At 34.3% G+C, this 26028-nt stretch overlaps 1 protein-coding gene across 2 annotated transcripts in view; it reads left to right on the top strand.

Moving 5' to 3' along the window:
• The first annotated feature begins 2462 nt into the window (after positions 1-2462).
• The window catches only part of Mtpalpha (monolysocardiolipin acyltransferase Mtpalpha), a 75232-nt gene continuing 51666 nt past the window's right edge, over positions 2463-26028 (top strand). For both annotated transcript variants that reach the window (XM_081741714.1, XM_081741709.1), the window contains exons 1-3: positions 2463-2620; positions 18743-18855; positions 22931-23203. In XM_081741714.1, coding sequence (XP_081597840.1) covers positions 2554-2620; positions 18743-18855; positions 22931-23203 — 453 coding nt within the window. In that variant the 5' untranslated portion in view covers positions 2463-2553. The remainder of the gene's footprint in view (positions 2621-18742; positions 18856-22930; positions 23204-26028) is intronic.

The following is a 26028-nucleotide window of genomic DNA, read 5'->3' as shown; positions in this document are numbered from 1 at the left end:
CTAATTCCATCTGGTGAGTACAAAGTGTCTTCCATCCTTCCTCTGATCAGATTCAGCACTGCTTGACTTTTCTGATTTCAAGAGAAGCAATATTTCAGTGCCACTAACATAATATTTATACAGTGTTTAAAGTTATTTATTGTTAAACAGATTGGGAGATTTGATGAATGGCGAAAGAACGTTTAACTTCCTTTCACTTTGATCAGATTGTGGACCCCATTTAATGCACAACATAAGGAAAAAGAAAAAATGTGTAATTTTTTCTTGTACAGTAAACAACTTTACAAAACGCATTTAGGGGAACTTGGGGAAAATGCATTTCTCTTTCCATATCAGTTTTCGTAATATTTGTGGAGCGAATGCAACACAACACAAAATATGAGTTAAGATCATTGGAAAGTGAATCTGTGGAAATTATTTTTAAAAAATACAAAATTTGCTTCACTGACATCATATCGAAAGACAAATTTAAAGTATTGAATATCACAAATTAAAATATCACAAATTTTACGTTCCATTGAGACAATAATGGACATTGAGACATGGGAGGGAGGTTTGATTGATTTGGGGTTAGTGATTCGCTCTGCAACCAGGCTATAGGAGATGTGTTTTTACAATTGAATGTGGTATCCGTATATGAGCTTCCACCGGGAATCGAACCCATGTTTTGCGCTCACGAGAGACGCCTATATGAGTTGTCCCGGAAAATAGGGTTTGCACTGTGATTTTTTTTTTCGATTTGCATGAAGCGGTGTTATCTACAACTTTGAACTGGGAAAAAGAACTTGCCTTAACTTTTTATTCCAAAATAGTGTGTGTCAAGGCATAGCAAAATTTTTATTTTGTAATTTATTGTTGCCTAGTTTGTGATGTTTCACGTTTCGCAAGTAATACAAGGGAAATATAGCAAATTTGCGTTGCGTTGAAGCATACCACATCGGAATGAGGTACTGAATCCTGAGGTTGGAAACAGATAAATCTATCTACGTTGATTAATATCACTAAACAGAAAATATGTTTTGTGTGCTTTAAATATTTCTAATAAATAGTGTTTCTCTACGTACAGATGGAGAATGTCACGTATGAAAAAAAAAACGGGTAAAAAATATTTCACAAAACAATGTAACAAAATGTCACAAAACAACATATATTTCAATATCTTATACGCTCATATTTTGTAGGTAGTCTACTGTATCGTTCGCTAATCTCACTCAGGCATTTGTATTTTTGTGGGGATGACGAAACAAATCTTTCGTAAATTGAGGCATAACCTAGGAAAATATCGCTGTTATAAATTTGCGGAATTGAGAATTTATTTTGCGAATTTTACCTCTACCATATAGCCATAATATATATGCTAGTTTGTTCTCACTCTACATGTCTCCTTCTGAAAGATGGAGCCCGGCGGGAGCTCATATGGTTCGGATTGCACTAGAGATGTAAATGAGCGAACTTTTCAGACGAACTTTCATTTTCGAAAGTTCATTTCCAAAGTTCGTTTCCGAACTTTTCATAAGCAACTTTTCTCGAACTTTCGCTTTCTTTTATTTACTTTTATTTATTAGCGACACTCATTTTTATAATAACTTATTCTGAACATAGTGTGATGACTGTGAGCTACCTATGTGTTATACAGTATGGTTATTGGCACCATAATGATACAAGATGGACTGACACACATTGACATTATACATGATATGGATAAACACGTAAAACACATTATTGTAACTGAATCAGTGCTTTCCACCAAGAAAAAAAATTAAAAAATGATTAATTTTGTATTGGTAATGCGTGAGTTTATGATATAAACTTGGTTGTGCAAGTCAAATTTAAGTTTTCGGTTGTCAGCATCGTGTAAAATTGAAGGTTTCTGCCGAAAACATACTGCTTTATGATAATGGCTTGAAATTTGAAATACATGCTTGTAACGCTCCGTAACGTCTTTTGAAAAAATGTGAAAATTATGTACTATTAGAAAGAAAAAAAAACTAAAATAAACTTACTTCGATTTTTAATATAGCCATGTTACATACCAACATGTTTGTAATTTTACAGGGATTTTTTAAATGGACAATTTTAAAAAAAATGAGCCGAACTTTTCAAGTTTGAACTTTTCATGAAATTTTCCAACACTAGATTGCACGTTATTCGGTAAGTCCATGTCTCATATAGCCTCGCTGCTGAACAGGACGTTAACTCAACCGTCTTAAAGATCTGGCAGTTCAGTTGATAGCAGTAACAAAAGAGTAGCTGCAGAATTTGTACCTTATTTGCTAACATAGAGTAATTTGCGTTTTAGATGGTATAATCTGCATAGAAGATAATTTCTCTTGCAGGTTTTGTGTTTTGCTGTGCTCCGCAATTCCGGATCGTTGATCCTAAAAGAGACATGTTATTTTTGCTTACCCACGAGTCGGTGATCATAGATATTGTCTGAGAAGAAGAACTAACATTCTGAATCAAATCTCGGAAGAGAAGCAGAAATTTCGTAAACACGAAAACTTGTTGCGTTTGGCCTCCTTCTACGCCAACCCCGTGAGCTACTGCCACAAGATGTCTGCCTTCAGGTTGCTAGGGTCACTTAGGCATGCAACGGGGTGCAAAATAGCTCATATTTCAGGTACGCAGAGATGTTAGTGTGATTATCTTAATAAGCACACAGATTTTGAGTTTTGTTGTGTTAGCATTAATTTTCTGTATGTCGATCAGTGTTTGTCACGTAACGATGACTGTGCGGATCCGATACCCGGGGCCGTAGACATGGTCAAGTTCCAGCCTATGCTCTGCAAGGGGCGTGACAGTATTATTTATTCAATTATGATGTTATGATCTGTAGGAAAATATTTTATTACTGCATATTTGTATATACATCCACTAAGAAAGAAGACAACTATAATGATACACCACTTCTGAAGATTAATTGTCTGTTAAACTCTCACTGATAAAAGAATCCTGAAAATTATGAATTCTGTTTAATTCTTACTTGTAAGCAAATCTAAACATCTTAAATAAATAAAATAAATGCATTGGAACACACTGAAAACAAGTTATGAAGTCATTGGAACACACTGAAAACATTTATTTTCAGATATTGCTACTGCTTGAGTTTACTGAACTAGTCACAAATCAGTGAAAAGCATTCTGAGGCTCATTGTTGAAAGTGAGAGTGTAACGAACGAATAATAGCAGATATTCTTATTTATATACACTGGAACTTGATTCATTGAAAGTATCGGTAAGAGGTCGCGTAATAAGGATCGGCATATTCTTGGTTCAGATTGTGAATGTTGGCCCGAGAACATAACATATATACCTTGCTTTTTTCATAAAAAGAAGTTGTTAGTATAGGTTAGGTTCCAAAGTTAGTCGTCCGTTCCGGGAAGTTTCTAGAACAGGTCCCCCCATATAGGTTAGTAGGTAGATTAGTTCCTTTCTGTACCAAAGTTCACAGACAACTTGTTACTCTCTTCCAGAAGTCACTCCTAGACTCTTCTGGAGAATTTAAACATCTTTGGGAACTGCTTCCCAAACTACTCTGGTAACCAGTTTAGATAAATCAATTCTTTAAAAATCGTAATTCATAAGTTCTCCAAAATGTGGATCAAAAAACAGCCACAGATAAACTAACATATTTTAAGTGAAGTGAAATCCAGTTTCTAAACTAACCTAATCCAAATTATCCATAATTTTCAACTACGATATTTAATTCTCAGCTAAAAATTTAGGTTATTGTTTAGAGATTGGGGGGGGGTGAAAAATTAGAGGAATTCTTTGTTTCTTAGTGCCGCGTGCACACTGTTCATCTCATGGATTAGTTATTAACACGGGTTGTTTTCGTTTATTTTTGCACCTCACTCCCTTACCACCCCACCCAATATCGAGGGGACTGAACTTCTTCGGGAGTATTATTATTGTTCTCAGCGACACCGAAAACTATGACATCCATTGCCAAAATGTACCAAACACCTTACGTGAAGCCATTGTCCACTCAGATACCCCACCACCTACTCACCCCCCCAAAAAAAATCGGTGCAACGGTTTAGCATAAACATAGTTCCGTTCATTTTTATATCCATAGAAGAAATAAACCCCTTTGCCCTACCTTAAAACAAAAGCTCTAAGCGACAGGTCCACTTCAAGTGAAAAGTTTATATACCAAATTTCATCATCTAAGTTAAACAAGATCAAAAGTTACTAAATTTTTCGCATATATTTTGAACTGCCTTGTGCATTTCCCTCGGAAATGCATTTTAATGAGTAGTATGTGTAAACATTAAACTAGGCAAGAATTAAGTCAGGCACTAAAAATCATAAGAATCGATCCATCAAAGGAGCTGGAGGACAAACATTTCACTCATTTTTATATACAGAGTGGATCATTCATCTTGATATGTTCTTGTAACTTTTAAACTTGTTAAGAAAAGAAGCTGAAATTTTGTACCGTTCAAATATCGACAAGGGGATATTGTTTAGTATACTCTGATAATACAAGGTTAAGAGTGTTGCCAGCCCAGCATAAAGTTGTATTTATCCAAGTAGCACTACGTTAGGTTATTACATATTTCAAATTTAGGCTATTGTTTAGCTTTGGGGGGCTAGATTTTTATTTTTTCTTTTTTTTGTGCGATATTCTATTCCGATTCGGTCGTTTCATTGTTTCATAAATTATGATCCATAGTATAAGTACTAGTAGTACTAGTAGTAGTAGGAACGGATTAGAAGCCCCGCAGGGTTGGTTGGGTTCTGTTCTCAACATAAAATGGGCAATCACTTCCACTTACTTTTCGGTTTGTACAAGTCCCTTACTGTCTTCAAAATATTGTGTACGATACTTTTTTAACTATTTGAACTCTACTATCAACTCATTTCTCTTGTAAATCATCTTGGTTTTCTGCTACTTTTTTCTCCCCAATACTAAACAATTACCCAGATTTACATATAAAACAAAAACTTACAATACCTTACTTCTCGTGTGGTGGTGTAAACTAAGGACGGGCAAGGTTCTAGAACACAGGTCCTCCTTCGCAATTAGCTGTAATAAGAACAGAAAACAACGTGCACTGCCGGGCTCTAACCCGCCTTCACTCGCTAACGCACGCTCGACAATACTGTGTGAACTAAATATTAAACTTCGGTACAGAAAGAAACCAGCCTAGCTACTAACTTACATGAAGGAACCAGCCCTGTAGCCAGCCCAAAAATGTACGAAGGATGTAGAATTTAGGGGGCCAATATAAATTTAGGGGTTCCGGCCCCCTAAACCCCGTGGATATGGGTCTTGGGGACCTGTGTTCTACAACCATCCTCTAAGGACGCTACAGTACAACAAACATCGAAAGACCCACATTTTGGAGGGTTCTAGAACAGTAATTAATGCAAGTGAGACTGACAGGGTAATACACATCCTAAGTACCTAATTGTCCAATAGTACAGTCATCACATGACGTATTTCGAACAAGTACGAACAGAGTTACAAGGAATTGAAAATTTGACTTTTCTGAAAAAATCTTTATATTCGAAAAAGTGTTTAGATAAGTATGATATCCAGTTATGTAGATGGTTTTCAATAAACATAAAGATCATAATGACGTTTACAATAATTCGATACCTCAAACTATTCGGGAGCTATAGAAAAAAATATATAGAATTTGATATATTGCTTAAAATGGCGTATTTGTGGAAACTTTTTAAAATTATTATTGATTTACTTTACCACTACAACATTAGAACAATACTTTCTGGTGGGTAATTGCTACAAGTTCTCTGAATTATATAATTTTAAGAGGTGTTGTTGCAAATTTTATTAATTTTGATCGTATTTCCAAAACGGTTTGAGTACCAAATTGCTGTAAACGGTATTCTAATCTTCACATCTAGTGAAAACCATCTATGTAATTGAGTGAGATACTAATTTAAGCAATTTTTCGAAATAAAGGCTTTTGAAATCTCGTGTAACTTACTTCGTGTTTGTTCGAGATCATACTATTAGGCACTGAAGTGTTTTGAATGTGCATTACTTAGTCTGTCTCTCGTTATTACAGCTGTAGAGACCACCAAAATTTGAATGTTGTGATAATGTAGAGTCCTTAATTTGCAACATGAAATAATAAATGTAACATTGCAGGTGTTCGTTTAACATGTAAACTTCAAATGTGTAATAACCTTGTGCTATCTGAGAAAATAAAACTATATGTTGATTGGCAACACTATTAATCTGGTGGTGGTTTTTAACTTCCAAAGAGTTATTTCCCTGCAGAAAAGGGAAAAATCCCTTTCTGCTAACGAACAAGGTGATAGAGACTAACAAAAATTCTGACATCAAAACTAACGTTTGTTTTCTTTTTCATCCTATGGTCTTGGTTATTGTTTGGTCGAAACTGTAGGCGGAGTTGGTAACGTACTGTTCAGAATACATGCATGATCAATTTCATATATAAATTTCTTGGAAAAAGTGCTTATACAAGATTTGATGAATAAGCACTAAATGATATATTGTACATAATTTTCATTATGTTGTAAACCTCCCCGTTGCAGTGCCATTAGCTTTTGCTTCTGTATTTGTTACGTGCGTGTGCGGAACACAAATCGATGCAGTATAGCATTTTAAAATTTGCAGTGTATTAACTGTAGGAATGTTTATTGTGAGGAGAATTGAACAAACGAAGCGGCATGGAACAAACTCAGGAAATGATAATTCAAGTGTTCCCTTTTTAAAATTTTAAAGTGCATCTGTTGAATCTGAAAGTGAGGATGATCTACTTGATGCTGTGATCGCAACGGAAAAATACTCTCATACATATGTAAACAAAGTTTTATTTATTTCACGAAATTAAATTATATTCTTGACCCTAGCAGCGGTGGCTTAGTGGTAGAACGCTGATGTGTAAAGTCCATGGTTCGGTCTCAGCTCTCGCTAAGTGGGCTTTGTGGTGGACAAACACCGTGTGCGTGGGTTTTGTCGGGGTTTTCTGGTTTCCTACTTCATTCATTCCATCATTACATTCATTTCTCATCATCATCGTCTTTCTAGCCGGCATAACCACTGAAAGATGTTATAGCCTGTAGGTAGAGCTGATATACTGGGTGTAATTGCTGACATCCAAATAAGTAAAAATGTTCCTATAAACATGGGTCCGATGCTGATTCATTTCTTCATCCTTCATTTCTGACAGGATGTTAAAATGTCAAGTCCCTCCAATGGGAATATTTCCATTCACTATCGAAAAGTGAAAGTAAATTCAATATTACAGGAATAACACAATCAAGTGGAGTTGTGCCTTGCAAAATATTTGCACTATAATGTAGAGTGAAACTAATCAATATTTGAGGTTATTGGGTTGTCAGTGTTTCCAACCGCGTACAAAGCGTTATGTTTTCAAATGGCCTTGTCTTTTAAAAACGAACCGGAATCTGCCCCATGTTTAGGAATGTTTTGATAGCAGCAGTCGTATGCTAACGTGTGGACGTCGAGTGGTATTTGAAAACATAAATTTTTGTACCAGGTTAGCAACACTGATAACCCAATAACCTGAAATGTAGATTAGTTTAAATATCTATGTTTGCACAGGCATAATTCCACTTGATTGTATTATTCCTGTAATATTGAACATTTCCATTTACTTTCCCGTAGTGAGCCATTGGTGGGACTCGACATTTGAACACTCTGTATCTCGGAAACGAAGCGGCATCGGACTCATATTTACACGAACATTTTTACTTATTTGGATGTCCTCAATCACCTGGCCTAGTTAAAACAAATTCATGATAGCAGGATTGCGTAACTAAGGTAATGGGAGGAAATGGAGAAAGCTCCAGAAAATTCACGAATATACCACACAAGTTTAGAGCAGTTTGAATTGACATTTAGCATTATAGATGAGTGCTCTATTAATCAGCCATATGTACTCCTTATTCATGAAATATTTAGATTTCATTAATTAGTGCATAACTTGTTTCCTTGTGCGAGATTTGCTTTGTTTCGGGATAAAAAGAAATATAAAAATAAATAAAATTGTACCACATTGACCTTCGGTTTGAGGACTCCTTAGTTCTATTTTTGCATGAATCTTAATGTAATTATAAGCAGCGTACCCACGGAAACTAATCAAAAGCACATGCATACATTTGCTTGTCTCGTGAACTTCCGAACAAAACGAAATATATATTGTTCATACCACATTTGTAACTGAAAATAGTATTATTGATAAGACACATACTATGGTGGTGTTATTAATGTCATATTTTTGTATTATCATATACTAGATGTTCTTAGTGAAACAAGTACTTTTGCTACATACTACATTAGCCCGGTAAAAGCTGGCTTTCTCACGGAAGGTTTGGCAACAGCGCGTCGCGAACTCATTGGATGACGCCATCCGCTGGTTATGCTGGGCGGACTATAGTTCTATATTCATCTTTGCGTATAACAATACATTTATTTCATTATCAGCTTGTTTCGGAAATTTCCTTGGTTGGAATCAAGCAGTACAGCAGCAGGGAATGGTGTATTGATGAAACCAAGCGATCAGGGTTGGCTGGTGTAAACCAAGGTGGTTTACACCAGGGTTGGCTGGTTTAAACCAAAAAAACAAAAAAATGTTCGTAAAAGTGTAAGTGTTTGCAAAATCTTGATGAACACACATTTGTGGGTTATCACGTTTCATTCCCGTATATTATTTGTATTATATTCAGACCTAAATTCCCCATTCATTACTCAAAAAGATTATACTACAAAAGCAACTTTTTTTTTTTTATAAGTTTATAAATGTTCATTTTGTGATTTTTTGTAGTTATTATTGTTATGTAATTGCAATCGAAGAAAAATTCTAAATATTGTTTCGTTTCAATGTTTACTGTTAATAAAATACATCGAAAATGCCGTACTTTGTGTGTGTGTGTGGGGGGGGGGGTCATACAGACCCCACGAGAGGCATTTAGTGAAATAAGTATCTTTGGTATCTATTTATGTATAAATGAGTCTGAGCCAAAGTGGATTCAAATAATTCGTATCTTTATTCACTTTTCTTATTGATATGCAGATTAAGTCGTTGTATTTCTTTAATTTGGACCAATAAAAGTCGTTGTTAACTAACTTGAACTAAATTAGTTCTTCTGTACTCCGTAGTACTTTGAAATTGTCCATATGTAACTCTGTATAATGGTTTCACTTGTGCAACTGTTTATCTTTTTGTTCTTCTCAAATGACTCTTGACAGTTATATTAAGAGGCATGTAAAGATCAGTACAACGTTTTTTTTTTTTTTTTTTTTTTTTTTTATCAAGATTTCTTCGTGAGTGTGTCGGCAAACGTATCGCATTTGAGGCCAATTAGTCCTGGTTCCGAGTTCAAGTGCAGGACAATTTCTCTCGGATGTAACTCGAGAAGCGGTTTTTATTCCGCTTTAAGCTTATGTGACCCCTTCCAGCATAACCCGTTGTTGCATAATAACATCAAGGCGAAACAAACTTATTTCTGTCCATATATGATATGAATATATAGAGCAAATTATTTAAACCATAAAAACCTGGTTTAAACAAATAATAATAATAATAATAATAATAATAATAATAATAATAATAAAAAAATAAATAAAAAAAAAAATAAAATAAAAATAAAAATAAAAATAAATAAAAGCCATGGTTTTTGCCAACCCTGGTTTAAACCATGATTTAAACCTTGGTTTAAACCAGCTGTTTTGTGTATACATATATAAACTAACTGGTTTAAACCAAAAAACGAAAAATGTTCATAAAAGTGTAAGTGTTCGTAAAATCATGATGAGCACACATTTGTGGGTTATCACGTTTCACTCCCGTATAATATTCCTGTTATATTTACAAGTGTTAGACTTAATTCCCTATTCATTACTAAAAGAGATTGTACTATAAAAACAACTTTTTTTTTTTTTTTTTAAAGAAGTTTGTGAATGTTTCTTTTCTAGTTTTTTTATAGTTCATTATTGTTACGCAATTGCAATAAAAAATTCTAAATATTGTTTCGTTTTAATAATGTTTACTATTGATAAAATACATCGAAATGCCGTACTTTCGTGTGTGGGGGGAGGGTGCTCATACAAACCCCACGAGAGGCATTTATTGAAATCAGAAGTATCTTTGGTATCTATTTATGTATAAATGGATCAGAGCCAAAGTGGACTCAAATAATTCGTATGTTTAATCACTTTTCTTACTGATATGCAAATTAAGTCGTCATATTTCTTTAACTTGGACTAATAAATGTCGTAGTGAAATAACTTGGACTAAACTATTTCTTCTGTATTCTGCAGTGTTTTGAAATTGCCCATATGTAATTCTGTTTAGTGGCTTCACTCTGCAACTGTTTATCTTTTTGTCCTTCTGAAATGACTCGTGACAATTATATTAACAAGTATGTAAAGATCAGTACAACGTATTTTTATCAGGAGTCCTTCGTGAATGAGTCGGAAGACGTATCACATTTGTGACCAATTAGTCACGGTTTCGAGTTCAAATGGAGGACAATTTTTCTCGAATGTAAGCCGAGAAGCAGTTTTGATTCCGCTTTAAGCTTACTTGACCCCTTCCAGCATAACCCAGTCGTTGCATAATAACACCAAGGCGAAACAAAAACTTATTTCTGTCATATGTGATATAAATACATAGAACGAATTACTTAAACAAACAAACAAAAAAGGGTTTAAACCAATTTTTTTTTTTTTTTCCCAATAAAAACCATGATTTTGGCCAACTCTATAAGCAATATTGTCTTGCCACTGGCAGGATACTGAAACAGAAATAATTCATTGTTTTACAGTTCCATATGCTTCTGACATTTTTGAACTCTAAATACAGCGCTTTCAGCTTTAGAACTTTAATTAATTTAATGTATTTTACTGCGTTCAGCCATAAGGGATGAAAATAGGAAGTAGGCTCGTGATGAATAAACCAAAGTTTTAAAATAGCAACGCTCATTCTGTAAGACAGGTTGGTTATCTCGTACACACTCATTGCTTTTGTTAAACTAAAAGTTTAAAGATAGAATCTATTCATTTTTCTTTTTCAAAACTCTTTAACTTTCATTTATGTTACCCATGTCAGTAAAAATGTTTCTATTTTTTTATCGATGAAATTTTATTGGTGATCCACGATACTATCAACGTGCCGCTAGGCTATGGAACAGTGATGCCAACCTGAAACGTAATAAAATCCCATCTCGAGCAGCAGAAATTGTCATTTTGGTCTTCAATTTCTCACATTATACTAATTACAATATCAATCAATCAGTCAAATCTATCTATCTATCGGATGTTCTAAGAATGATGCCCACGAATAACAGCGCACTATTTTTCAGGACAAAATAAAGCGAAAATGCTATATGATGGTATACCCTCCGGGGCCTCCTTTATCCGCCAGCCGCTATGTGGACTCAAAATTTCACTATGTGGCAACGGTGCAGATTAATTTTGAACCATTAACGTTGCTTTACAAATCCATCAAGCGGTTATATCGAATGTTACGTTTAGAAGTGGTGCTAGTATATATAAGCATCAATTACCCGCTTCGCTGTTTTAAATAAAAAATAAATAGTAATGTGTTCCGTTAATCAGTCACTTTTTACTATTACTAAAGCGCTCCTTGATATCTTTCATTTTCGATGATTTTTATATATCCTCTTCCTCTCCCCATGTTGCAGTGCATGATATCCGAAGTGTCTTTGTTCGTCTCAGCAACCCCGAAAACTATGAATTCGACACTGATCAGTATCGATGTTGGTCATTTCGATCATTTTATATCTACTCCTCCCTTCCCCCAAAGTTGAGCGGCTGTATTTGGATTTAAACGGCATCAGAAGTGTCATTGTTCATCTTAGCGATCGCGAAAACTATGGATTCGATACTAATATCGGCCAGTGTCGATCATTTTTTAAACGTCTCTCCTCTCTCCTACCTTTAAGTTACACCGTCAAAATGATATGGCAAAAACCATCTCAGGTTTAAACTTCATCTAGGTTGTAAATTTGATAAAGATCAGTCTGATGGTTCAAGACTCAAGTTTTATATATATTATTCCTAAGTTCGACCCTCCCCTAAGTACTACCGTCAAAGTGAAAATGTATTAAAAAACTAATTTTTATTTTTTACATAATCCTCCCCGCTTCCGTACGTTGCACTGTCAAAGTTAAATGACAAAAATTGTCCTAGGCCCAAACGTCATCTATGTTGAAAATTTGATCAAGATGAGGTTGGGTGGTTCAAGAGTAGTTTTATATATAAATTTCCCCCTCCCCTAGGTTCTACCATTAAAGTGAAAATCTAAAAAAGAAAAAAAAAAAGAACTTTCCAAGCCTGAACCTCATCTATGTTGAAAATTTGATCCAGATGGGTTGGGTGAGTTTTATTTATTTTTATAGATATCTCCCCTCCCCTCCCCCTACCCTAAGTTCTACCGTAAAAGTGATATCATAAAAACCATCCCAGGTCCGAACCTCATCTATGTTGAAAGTTTGATCGAGATCGGTCGGGTGGTTCAGGAGTTAAGCTTTATTCATTTTCATATATTTTCCCCCCTCCCCTAAGATCTACCGTCAAGGTGAAATGACAGAAAACTTGCCAGATTCGAACCTCATCTATGTCGAAGATTTTATTCAGATTGATCGGTTAGTTCGAGTTATTAACTCACGAACTAGATCACTTTTATTTCTATATTGATTTGTGTATCTCTCTCCTCCTCCCCTACGTTGCTCCGTCAAGGTGAAATAATAAAAAACATACCAGGCCCGAACCTTATCTATGTTGAAAGTTTGAGATCGGTCGTCCGGTTCAAGAATTATTAGGTTTTATTTATTTATTTTTTTTTATAATTTCCTTCCTCCCCCTCCCCGAAGTTTTACCGTCAAGGGGAATAGCTAAAAACACTCCCCGGTCAGAACTGCATCTACAACAAAAATTTGATAAAGAGATCGTTCAAGAGATTGATAGTCACAAACATAGTCACTTTCAATTTTATATATATATAGTGCCCCAACAGTAGGTATACAGCCATGTGTTGTTCAAATGTCATCGTACTTGATTTAAATAATGAATTTATTTCGAAAGTAATATGAAGGAATATGAAATGTGAGTAATGAATTTATTTCGAAAGTAATATGAATAATAGGAATATGAAAGTAATATGAATAATTTAGTTATTTAGTGGAGTGTGAGCACACCAGAATTTTTTAATACAACGTTATACATGGTAAAGGAGGAAATAACATATTACACCAATTCCTCTATAGGCATGTCAGCTTCTACCTCAGTCAATATACGAGAAAAATTGTTTAAGTTTAGCGTTCCTTTTCAGCACCAAGGCTATATGAAACGTGGGCCGACTATTTAAGATTAAATATGAACACCGTTATTCGTTTAGATTTCAAGGCTCTCTCGGCGGAAATCGAAGGCGCGCGCTAGCAACTAAACTACCGGAGTGCTAAAGAGAAAAAGTATTTCTTGTTCTTGACTTTTTCCTAGTCCATTGTGTAATACACTTGTGAATAAACAATATTTTTTTTTCTGAAGCAATGACCGGGACGAAGGCGTGGAAAAATCCTGTGAACATCGTAGCATTATAATGTAATTTGCAGCCATGTGAGAAACAAGAAACGCATGTGGCTATTAGCATACTAACGTACGGAGCTCTGAAGCGAAGGAAAATCTGTAGCATGACTTTGAAATAAACTCGTATCGTCTGCTGTATATATATATATATATATATATATATATATGAAAGATTTAATAATTTTTTGTTTTCTTATATAAATAATTAATCTTCCAATATAAGCTTTTTCAATATGCAGATCTGCTAGCCTATCTACATATATGATAACTAATAATCCTTCCGGCTTCGTTCTTTAATCTCTAGGGGTTTCATCTTCAGATATCTTCAGAATAGTAAAGAAAAAGTGAGGTCTTTTAGGCTGAGAGTTAATGCTTTATTTACAACTTCAATTCCTCTATATTAAATTATGGGATTTAGATTAGTAGCAATCAAGAACTTAATACAGTTCTCGTCAAGATAACAAATTACACACCTTCACCAATTATTGATGGAAAGGGCAAGGAGATAAGTTTCGCTTAGTTGCCCTATACTTCGCCTTAACAAACTTCGCTTTAATTTCTTGGAGATCTGCGGAGATACGGAAGTCAGTACTCTCTCTACTCCGACTGAGTATTCCTTCATTTTAAACACTGTTCCTTTGACCTCTAGGACAATCTGGCCTAACACTGTTTGGAATTATCTGAGTTCAGTGGGTTCCATCAACTGGAAACGAACTAAAAACACAGGATAGGTTAAGTTATGTAGATAGGTAAAAACAGCCTTCTCTCCTGACCTAGTTTATCAAACAATCTTGCATTCAAAGTAAAAGTATGATGGGTAAATTATATGAATAATACGAGGCTACACTGTAGGATTGTGTAAAGCTTCATTTACTCAACATGAAACGATGAGTAAGAGTTATATTTGGTTTTCAATTTGGTACACAACATTCATAACGTTTTGTTGTTTAACAATATTTTCAACCACGTCAGTCGTAACTGATGGACTAAACCTAGTTACAAATAAGGCGTTTCTCCTCGATTTTGAAGCTAATTCAAGAATTGTCAACAGCAGGTGTTCTTTGAGCTTGAATTTCGCGATCTGTGAACCACATGTTTAGAAATTGGTTTCTTATTTCTTGAAATCATCTGAAACCAAGATTCAGTACTCTTATTTTGAAGTTCTCTTAGCAATATACAACCAAATCTATTCAAGCAGTCTTCTGTAAGTTTTGAAAGAAGCACCGAATCAATAGAAAATTGGTTACAACCACAACTTGATTGAATAACACTTCTCTGTTCATTATTTTGGCTATCAGACGGATTGGATTACTAACAGCTCCCAAAGTATCGAAGTCCTTTATTTTCGTCGTTTATGGAAGTATCGCATTTATAGTCACTAATTTGAGAAACATATACAGTTTTACTTAACTGTTCTAGACATGAAAGATGACCTTAAACGTATGATGCATTTTACAGTTTTTTTTTTTTTCAAATTGGCTGTTTACATTTGGGACAATTATCTGATGCAGGTGCCATTTGTTTAAACAGAGTTAAAGTACATTGCAAGATCAAAAAGAAAAAATATCCATACTCGTACAAGCCAATAGAGTAAAGTCAAGCAAAGAAAGAAAGTAAATAAATAAATAAATAAATAATAATAATAATAATAATAATAATAATAATAATAATAATAATAATAATAATAATAATAATATAATAAAGAGTTCACTTTTCGACCTGCTAGAGGATCTAAAGGAAGAAAGACCTGACGACCGCTATTATTATTATTATTATTATTATTATTATTATTATTATTATTATTATTATTATTATTGTTATTATTATTAATGTATTTATTTTCTCCACTTCTCATCTGAGCACGCGACTTTTCCTATCTTTCTCCCTTTGTTCTGAGGTTTGCCTCAAGTTTCTTACAATTTTCATGTGTCCAATATTACGTTCTTCTGTATTTTCTTTAATTTTTTCTTTAATTCCAGTTGTTTCAGACACATTTCTCGATGTCTTGTGGACCATTCCAGTATCTGATATTACTACTGCTGTTATTTTAAAATTTTGATCTTCCATTATCCTCTTATGTTTTAAGCTAGTTGTTTATATTTCTCTATGTGCTTTCTGCAGGTTTGTTGTATTTGGTATTATTTTGTCTACTAGATGTACCCCAACTTTCTCTTTGCTTATTACTGTGATGTCCGGACTATTTTATGATGTACTTCTTTATCGGTTAGTATTGTTCTATCCGAGGAAAGTTTGGGTTTTTCTAGTATGGTTTCCTGTTATTTGTAATACGGTACTTCTGGTATAATTTTCTGTTTCATTGCTAATTCTTCATGTATGATTTTTGCCACTATCAGGTCTTTTATTGTATTCAGTTTGTGCTATCATTGTGCATCCAGTTGTATGTTGTATTGTTTCTGGATATTTTTGACATCTTTTGCATTTGTCATCTTGTATTGCGATGTTTTTCAAGGTGTGTTTTTTCTGTAGTATTTTATTACCTGGTCTTGTATTCTATTTCTTGGTAATCTTCTATTTTCATCCGTTGATATGCCACATCCCTGTTTACATGTTCCTGGTTGACTTGTCCCGGGAATTGCCCATGTAATGGTTTTCCTTTCCATTGCTTTCCTATGTCCTCTGTTGTTTGTAATTTTGAAATTACTTTCGATTCATCTGTCTGGCTTAGGTGAAGTGGTGTATATTCGTAGTCTGCTGGTACTAATTCTTTGTAATTTTGAATTTCCTTGTTTTCCTGAGAAATAATCTCTTAATATTTGTGTGTAATATAGATTTCGGATGTTGATCAGTCCTAGTTTTCGTTCGTTTTTTAGATAATAACACTCTTTCTTTAGTATTTTGTTTTCTATCAATATGGTGTTTTTCCTTTCGAGATCTGCTAGTTCGTTCTCTGTTCATTTTATTACTTCAAATTAGTACGTTAGAACCGGTACTTCAAATAAATGTATGAATAGTTTTACTTGTGTTCTTACTGTCGAAGGTTTGTTCTGCATATATATATATCTTCATATCTCTGTTCGTAATTTTGTGTTGTTCTTTCTTTTATCTTCTTGTGTTCTGTTCTTTTCTGGATTGGTTGAAATCTAAATACTTGTATACGAGTACTTCTTTCTGTTTCATGGCTTCAGTCTTCTCTTCTGTGGCTAATTTATATTTGTTGATTATTTGTTTTCCTTGATTAACCTGCATTGTTTTGCATTGTTTATTCCAAACTTCATTCGCACGTTTGTTGACAACATTTCGGTGGTCTTCAGTAGATTCCTCAGTTGGTTTTTCGTGCTCGCGTATAGTTTGGTTAGTGCGTTATGTTAAGTTCAGGTGGTTTTAGTTTGTTTTATGTTGAATCCATACTTCGTGTTGTCCGATATTATTATTATTATTATTATTATTATTATTATTATTATTATTATTATTATTATTATTATTATTATTATACAGAGGAATTTATTAAAATTCTGGTTTCTTGATTGTAAGGTGTCTGAAATCATATAAATATTTAGTTGATGTAGGCTAGTAAATATCTGATATATCTGATGATGTACAGTATTGTTCGATTATAAGCCGACCCTCTTCCTGAACATTTTTTTTAAAAGCATTAATAAAGAGTAAAAAACATAAGAAATTAATTTTCTTGCTAAATGCTAATGAATTCTGCTAAAGTAATATTCATTTTGTATAAAGAATTTTTCTTACTGTGAATACTTAATAATAATTACTAAATTCAAACGTGAGTAATATAATATTTACATTTCTTTCTTGATAAAAAGTAAAATCCACTGACTTAAACACTGGCAACAAAACCTCACACACTTCCCGTTTGTGTGCTGTTAGGGGTGGTATTTGTAAAGGCGTTCTGTACAAAGCTCTTGTACTTCTCACCACTGCTATTTCATTATCATAATCGTCGTCCTTCCAAGTTAAACATTTGGTGTTACTATTATATGTATTACAGGGCTCATAGCGAGTCACTTTTTTTTTTAAAAAAAACTAAAAGTTACTTTTTTTCAAGTTGGTCACTAAAAGTTACTTTTTCCAAATTTGTCACTAGAAGTTACTTTTTTGGGAGGTAAAGTGACTTTTTCGTGTAATTTATGTTTTGCATTGGAAGTTTTCTAAGAAAAATATAAAAATAAATGGGAAATTGGCAGAAACTTGTTACTCACTACTCTTCTGAAAGCTTTAGTACTTCCTGCCACATGTGAAACAATCAGCTTTATTCTCACTTCACCTTTTATTCTTTCTAAAGCACAGTGGATGGTTGGTGGATGCTTAAGTTCTCAACGTGGGGTTGAGAACCCTTCTGTGTCTATTTTTTCTTCTATCCTAATCGTCTTTTAGTTTTCTCTCGTAATAGTTAACGCTCCGCTCTTTTTGCGCGCGCGTGTGTGTTTGTGTGTTTCATCATGGTCGTCTTGTGTTATGCTTCTTGTATGTTCTTAAGAATAGGTGATGGAAATTTGAATATTTCATGGCTTTGGGAACTCTCAATGCAAAGTTAAATATGATATCTGAGGTGAAGAAATTCGGTAATAGGCCAAAACTGGTTCTACTTACTCAGAAGATTCTTACATGTGCTAAGTGCACTTACCGTAACTACAAAGCATACCTAGAAAACCTAAGAAAGGAGGAAGTAAAGAAGAGAAGATGCAACAAAACAACAAAGAGAGGCGATGGAGAAATTGACAAAGGAAAAAAAAAGGGTGTAATGAGATTTTGGTCACTTTTTCGTGTGCTTTTGGTCACTTTTCAACTATTTACAAGATAACAGACCACTATGAGCCCTGGTATTATTAAATTGGAACTGCAAATTACAATTATACCTATATGTATAATTTATTATTATTTTCTTTCTTATTTGTAATTGACGACTTGCAAAAAGCACCTGTAAATGCACACGTTTTATGAAATAGGTGTTGATAATATGTATGACTTGCCCTCATGGAATTTGCGACATGTTTATGATAAATTTCAAGTACAACCCGAAAGTGGACCGATTTCTTTCTACACAATCACATAATAAACTGATGAACACGTAAATAACAGAAGGGATTGAAGCAGTGAAACACAAACAGAAATTTTGGTGTGTTAATTGATTTTAGCTTTAAGAATACATGAATTTTCTACATTTAAAACTTTTGTCTTTCATTTCAGCATTTCCACAGTCACGTTTCTTGTCGTTAGCTGCCGTATTAAACAGGTCCCACGTGAATGTTGAGCTTAGTGACAATGTAGCTGTGATAAAATTGGATTCACCAAATGCAAAGGTTAGTACGAATTAAGTGCATACGTAAATATTGATGTAAGAGTTGTCCAAATGATTGTCGTGTACCAGATCCGTGGCAATAACAAAAGGAACCGAAGCAAGGAAGTTTCTCCAGGTTATTTGCTAAGTGTAGCTATTGGGTACATATTGTGTATTTGAATCGTTCTTCATGTCGAAAAATGATCGTGGCTGGCTGCGGAACCAGACTTCGGCACGAAAATTGTTACTACTAGCTCCCTTGCTTACAGACAGTGAATGCTTGGGCAATATCTCGTGTGGTAAATCGACGAGTCTCGCTCATAAGATTGTCCACTGTAATCGTTAAGTGGCTTGACTAGGTACTGGTATGTTTTGTGTAACAACCCTTACTAAAATCAGTACATTGTGAACAATGTACAGCGTGAGTGTGACACTTCCAATTCCGACAGTAGATTTCGGTTCCATTAATATCTTGTGCCGCCAAAAATTGAATAACTGCTCTCCTGACATGTTTGGACGAATCCATTGCAGGGTCGTACTTACGAGGAAGGTCCATAAACCGTGAGAGTTGAATTTTGATGAAAATTTGTGACAAGATTCAGTTCAAGTTGCTAAGTAATGTAGTAATAGTCACTCGATGCGCAAATGCTTCGTTGAGCTGCTACACCGACGCCATCTTGAAATCCAGTAGGCAATGTCCAAAAATACCCTTTTGGCGCAAACATGAAAAAGCTTTTGATAGATCTGACTTCAGTATTGTAATCCAAGGTAGACCATCTATATGTGGGAGTACTTCCAGTACATGATCGCCATCTTGAAAGGCGCCATATTGAATCGCCGTCAAATATGATAAATAGCAAGGGGGTCATGTGGGGTATCAATTAACACTGGAATTTACTCCTGAATCCATTTCCGTAACCAAAGTTTACATATCTGTTTTCACTTCAGAGTTAAGAGGTCTCTTACCCACAGGAATATATAAAAACTGTGCGAGTTAGACTTGTGTTATGAAACACGTTCGTGCGAGCACTTGCAGGATTTTAACTAATGCAGTAGTTAATGCAGTATAATAGCTACTATAGCAATCAAATCTTGAGACTAGTAAGAGAAATCGTTAATTAAATTGAAATGTCTGTAGTGAAAAATGGAATAGCAGCATGCTACAATTTATACCTATTTCAAAGTGCGATGGAATAGACTGCTGGTCGATGAAACACATGCCTAATAGTGCTGACGAGCAGAGAATACCAAAGTGATTGTTCGGAAATATATTAGAAAAATGATATGAACTGGTGCATATTATTTGAACGACCAAAATGGTTCGGATTCCACTATAATCAGTATATCCACGTCTCCTTTAGCGTAGCAGGCATACGTGTTTAATGTTAAACTTTATCAAACCAAAAATTTATTTTAGGCAATTTTACCTGGTCCATTATAGTGTCTTAAGTTTTCTTCTCTAATCTTGACATCTTATGCAAAGACCATAATTGTTGCAGAATATTGCATTCTTTTCCAACACTCGTAATTGACAACCTATAATTTACCGTGTATATTACGAAGGTAAAAAACTTTAATGTATTTATTGCCAGTTTGTCTAAATACAATCGATTTATTGCTGCCCCATTGAACAATGAAGTGGATTTAAATTATCAGTTCACAGCCAATTCTTAGAAGCAGATACACCTGGAAACTCAGAATTCACTTTTCTTGTGTCTGTTCTGCTATTAGTGATAAGAGAATACATACATACCTGCTAAAAATAGATGGCAATAAATATTACAAGATTCAATACCAAGTTGCAATCCATAAAACAAGCCTCTTTCTTGCTTTTCCTAGAATATTAAATAATTAAATATCTGCATCTTCCCACCTTTAACGATAAAATACTTGCTTATAATAAGGGCAAGACTAGTTTTCATATCAAAACTGTGATAAATAACTAATTCTAGCAGGTGTTCACTTGTTCGGTCTACAAGGTATATGTAAGAATCTCCATAAAGAAAATGCATTCTGTAGTGTATCGTCAATTTTGTACGCCAGTCCTAAAGGACATGCTTGCATATGCATGGCAGAAATGTGGGTACGTAACAGGAGCAATAGTTCATTCATTTACAAATGTTCTGGAGACTAGTAAAAAATAGTGTCTGTGGTCATGAAGATTGTGACGAAAGTACATTTGTTAAGTGTTTGCACTGATCCATGATGCTGTGTGCTAATCACTTCGTTTTGGATATCCATCATCACAACTGAATAGCAAAAGGTTAGTAGGTTAATATTTGCTTATGTGCACCAGTTTATATTATTTTTCTAATATTTTTTTTTATTTTTCTATTAGTTTTCTAATAACTTCAAGACATATTCTTGTAAAGTCATATGTGCCGTCGAAACTAACTTATATTACAGAATATAAATGCTATGCATAATCGCAACACACACACACTCATATATATAGTGCACTTTGAAATAGGTATAACTTGAAGCATGCTGCTATTCTATTTTTCACTACAGACATTTCAATTTAATTAACGATTTCTCTTACTAGTCTCAAGATTTGATTGCTATAGTAGCTATTATACTGCATTAACTACTGCATTAGTTAAAATCCTGCAAGTGCTCGCACGAACGTGTTTCATAACACAAGTCTAACTCGCACAGTTTTTATAAATTCCTGTGGGTAAGAGACCTCTTAACTCTGAAGTGAAAACAGATATGTAAACTTTGGTTACGGAAATGGATTCAGGAGTAAATTCCAGTGCTAATTGATACCCCACATGACCCCCTTGCTATTTATCATATTTGACGGCGATACAATATGGCGCCTTTCAAGATGGCGATCATGTACTGGAAGTACTCCCACATATAGATGGTCTACCTTGGATTACAATACTGAAGTCAGATCTATCAAAAGCTTTTTCATGTTTGCGCCAAAAGGGTATTTTTGGACATTGCCTACTGGATTTCAAGATGGCGTCGGTGTAGCAGCTCAACGGAGCATTTGCGCATCGAGTGACTATTACTACGTTACTTAGCAACTTGAACTGAATCTTGTCACAAATTTTCATCAAAATTCAACTCTCACGGTTTATGGACCTTCCTCGTTAGTCAACTTACTTCACCATGCGCAAACAGCACACAGTAATATCGTTACTAATAGCCACTTCCTGACCTACAACGCCATTTAACGGTACAGAGCTTTGTTTATTGAAGCAACGAGATTAGTACAAAGGGCTCTTACTTCATGTGCAGATTTTATTAATTGATAGTTTGAGTGATTAATTTAAAATGTGTGTCCAGTAAAAGTTTGAAGACAATAATTAAAAGCTGTTGGTTATTATGTTTGTTACATATTTAAAGCATGTAGAAAATAGGTTCATGTGAAATGTGTATGAATTTTGAGTGTATAGAAGTAAAATTTACTACTATACACTCATTGAATTATAATTCAAGACTACATTTCGAAAACATCATGGCCTCGCGTAGCGTAGTCGCTAAGCCTGTGGTGCGAGTGGTCCCGGGTTCGGTTCCCGGTAGAGACACTCGCTCGAAACTGAGTAACAGCATCTTTAGACCAGTCATCCTGGGTGACTTTTTTTTTAATGTGAATTTTCCTCGTTCATACCAGGCGAATGCCGGGATGGTACCTACCGTACAGGTCGCAGACCGCTTCCTTCCCTCCCCCCTTCGCCCGGATAATGTGTTCTCCGAGGGACGATATCCCTCATACGTGACGGGCTTAAGGTTATAGATGCCGGAATGCCCAAAAGTATGTATACTGTAAATAAATATCGAAATCACATCATATTAATGTGTTAGTGTCTGTATTGAATAGTGTAGGATGCCTGAAAAGTAAACCTTAGTAAAATGATATTTTTGCCTGTGAAACAAATCCAAAATTACTTAATTTTTTAAATTTACTAAATAAGTTATACAGACTACCAAGTTAGGCTCAAGCCACTTCCGTAAAGTTAAGCCCTTGTTAATTGTTTAAAAGAGTTTTGTATGACACAAAATATAGTATGATTTATAAATATAAATTGCCTTGTTGTTATTGTTTATTTTTTATAAAGCTCAAAATCATTCCTCTACAATTGTAGGTGAATTCCTTAAACCATGAAGTTATGCATGAAATGCAGGAGGTCCTGCATGAAATAGAAACGAATCCAAGGGTCCATGCCGCAGTGTTGATCTCGGGAAAGCCAGGATGTTTCATTGCTGGGGCAGACATCAAAATGCTGGAAAGCTGCAAGACTGTCGACGAGGTTACAAAAATCTCCCGAGAAGGCCAAGAGATAATATCAAGACTGGAACAAAGTAGGAAACCGATAATCGCAGCTATTATGGGCTCCTGTTTAGGCGGAGGTTTGGAGGTTTGTATAGTCGTAATGACTTTTCCAATGTTCTACGAACTTTTTTCTTACGTTTTCATTTTAACGTACTAATTTATGTGAAAGAGGAAAATTTTATTACCTTTTTTGGTACGTTGTGGAGTTATATATTACCACAACATTTCCAAGACTTCACTGTTTGCTATTTCCAGCAGGTCTTTTCTCTGGATTAGTTCTTGAACTGCACGTATATACATGTCACTCCTCTTGTGTGAACGTGAAAAAGGTTAATTTCAGCACATACTCAAAATTAAGTAATTTGTATGGCTATCCTCTTCCGAGAATCGATAAACTTTACACGTAATACTTTACTATGAATGTATGATGGCCGCCATATTCTTTTTTGAAACATTTTTTCCGTACCCATTAATATTGAAGTAGATGAGTGTTTTGTGACGTTTACAAACGTGAATACCGTGTAAACTTTGATGAAATAGAAGATATGAGATGGAAGGCTCAGTGGTAGAGCTTTCACCTCTTTTGCTTGGGATCTCTGCTTCAATATCAGACTGTGTATGTGATGACATATCGTGTCTATAGGGGATCTTCTGTTTGATCCCACATTCTCATTCCACTAATTATTTCATACTTATTCACTTTCATTGATCTCCTAAAGGTCCTAACCATGAGACGTTAATCCAAAAGCTTAAAAAAACAAAAAAATAAAAAAAAAGTATGAAATTTCTGGTTTACTGTAATATGATTTCCCATTGTTTATGATGTGTTTATACAGTTTTCAAGGAGAGTTCTTAGTCATAATGAAAGAGTATTCTTGTACTTGTGTTTCTGAAAGTTTTATGTTAAATGTCGTGATCGTTGCTCTTAGTCTCTAATATGTTCTTTGTTCTAGTGTCGATGTTCTTTTCATGCCGATGTAGGTTAGGTCACAAATACATACAACCTCGTAAATACCTACTAATCAACTAAACTTACGCATGATTACAAACATTAACCTGGACTAATCTTAATATACGTCTAACTATGAATACCATGTGATGTAATAAATTTACTGGTTATGTTTTAAGAAATATCCGCTGAGGGAAATAGGCAGTTCCCATTGAATATTTTGGCAATTACTATGACAGACCTATACTAACATTAGTCACAAGTTAAAATTCCGCACTGTTTGATGATTGGAAGACCACTAAAACAATATTTTTGTGTGCATTATGTAGAAAGTTCATGCTAAAGTGAGAAGACAACCCACTTTTCTTCTTTCTTGTGATTTGTTTCCTATTTATTATTTTGAGTATTCATTATTATTCCTAGTCCATTTTTGTAAATGCTAGAACGAGTGTTCATTGTGATTATTTTGGAGATCAATTTTATAGACTGTCAAGTTGGCTGTCAATATCCTGGTTTTATGGTATGATTTAGTCAATCCTGAGGAAGAAATTTATTCAAACATATGACTTTTATTTTTGTGGAATGCACCGTTTTTTGCGTTCTGTTGCCTGTAAATCTTTGTATGGATTTTGTTCTATTAGCTAATTGTTATATGTAGAAAATTTGTTGTTGCTTTCAAATTCCGGAGTGAATCTAATTTTAAGGTGGCTGTAGATCTAATCCTTCTGTAGGCCAGAAGTGAGTCTGCGTAGCTACAGTATTTTACGATTTTTTTTTTTTTTTGTTTTTTTGTTTTTTTAGAATGTTATTTTCCTGATGATTAACTACAATATTGGGTAGAAAGGTTGGAGGGGGAGGGGAAATTGCCCAAGGAAAAATAATTGGTGTGAAAGCATAGTTGCTAATATTTTGGTGTCCTTCAACTTAACTTTTTTGAAGCCAAGTTAAAATTGAGTACATTGCATTGCTAATTTAGAGTACTTGACCCGAACATATCGTCAGTCTCTGTTCAAATCTAAACTGAAAGATTTCATTTTATTTTTTCTATTCAAACCAATCAATAGAAAATTACTAAGTTTTTAAATATTTACTGCACGATTGTAACATATATGCTGCATGCACGGAACACTTTGTTACTGTATTTTTCGTCGAGTAAAATATTTGATGTAATCGTAACAGTTAAATATTGATAAGTACGTTTACTTAAAATTGTCTTTTGAATTCAACAATCTAACACTTCAGACTTGTATTGGAAAAGCAAGCTAAGTTAACAAGAGTATGTGTTACATTAACGAACGATGGTTCGAATCAATCTTTATATGTTTGCAAACAAAAAAAGTGAGTAATCAATTTTGTAGGATAAGCGAATTAGATCCTGCAGCAAGTAAGTGGTATCTATTATAGTAATAACAAGAAGTTTGATAGTTAATTTTAAAAAAAGTACTTAGATTTGCAATTTAATCATGTATTTCTAACTGTTTGTTACGTAAAGTATGTGTACGAATGTTCAGAGATAGGTATAATTATTAATGTAGGAACCCCATCTGATAGTTTGAACAATCTGTAGACCCTATGTGTATCACTTTATTGTAGCAAGGAAGGTTTAGCACTAATATAATATCAACTTAAGTACACCGAACAAAATAAATAAAATAACACTTTCTCCTACTAGAACTGACATTGGACTGTTTTTACTCATAACATGTGACTGCTGGCGCTTGATCATTACAGCTGACTGGAGTGAAAGTATGATAACATGGGACTAAATTACCTATCACTTAAATTATGTAAATTGATTACATAATTACATCGATCGTGTACATAATTAGATTTTTTTTTTAAATATACGATTCTTGTAATTGCCTTCATCAACATTAAAAGTTCTTACCGCTCCAATACATATTCAGGCAGTCATCTTAGGAAAATGCTGGAGGAAGATGCACCTTTATTCCATTCAAAAA

Source organism: Thermobia domestica, chromosome 2, assembly GCF_964235325.1.
Source record: "Thermobia domestica chromosome 2, izTheDome1.hap1.1, whole genome shotgun sequence".
In the NCBI taxonomy this organism is placed as follows: domain Eukaryota; kingdom Metazoa; phylum Arthropoda; class Insecta; order Zygentoma; family Lepismatidae; genus Thermobia; species Thermobia domestica.
This window is presented reverse-complemented; position numbering and strand designations above follow the sequence as displayed.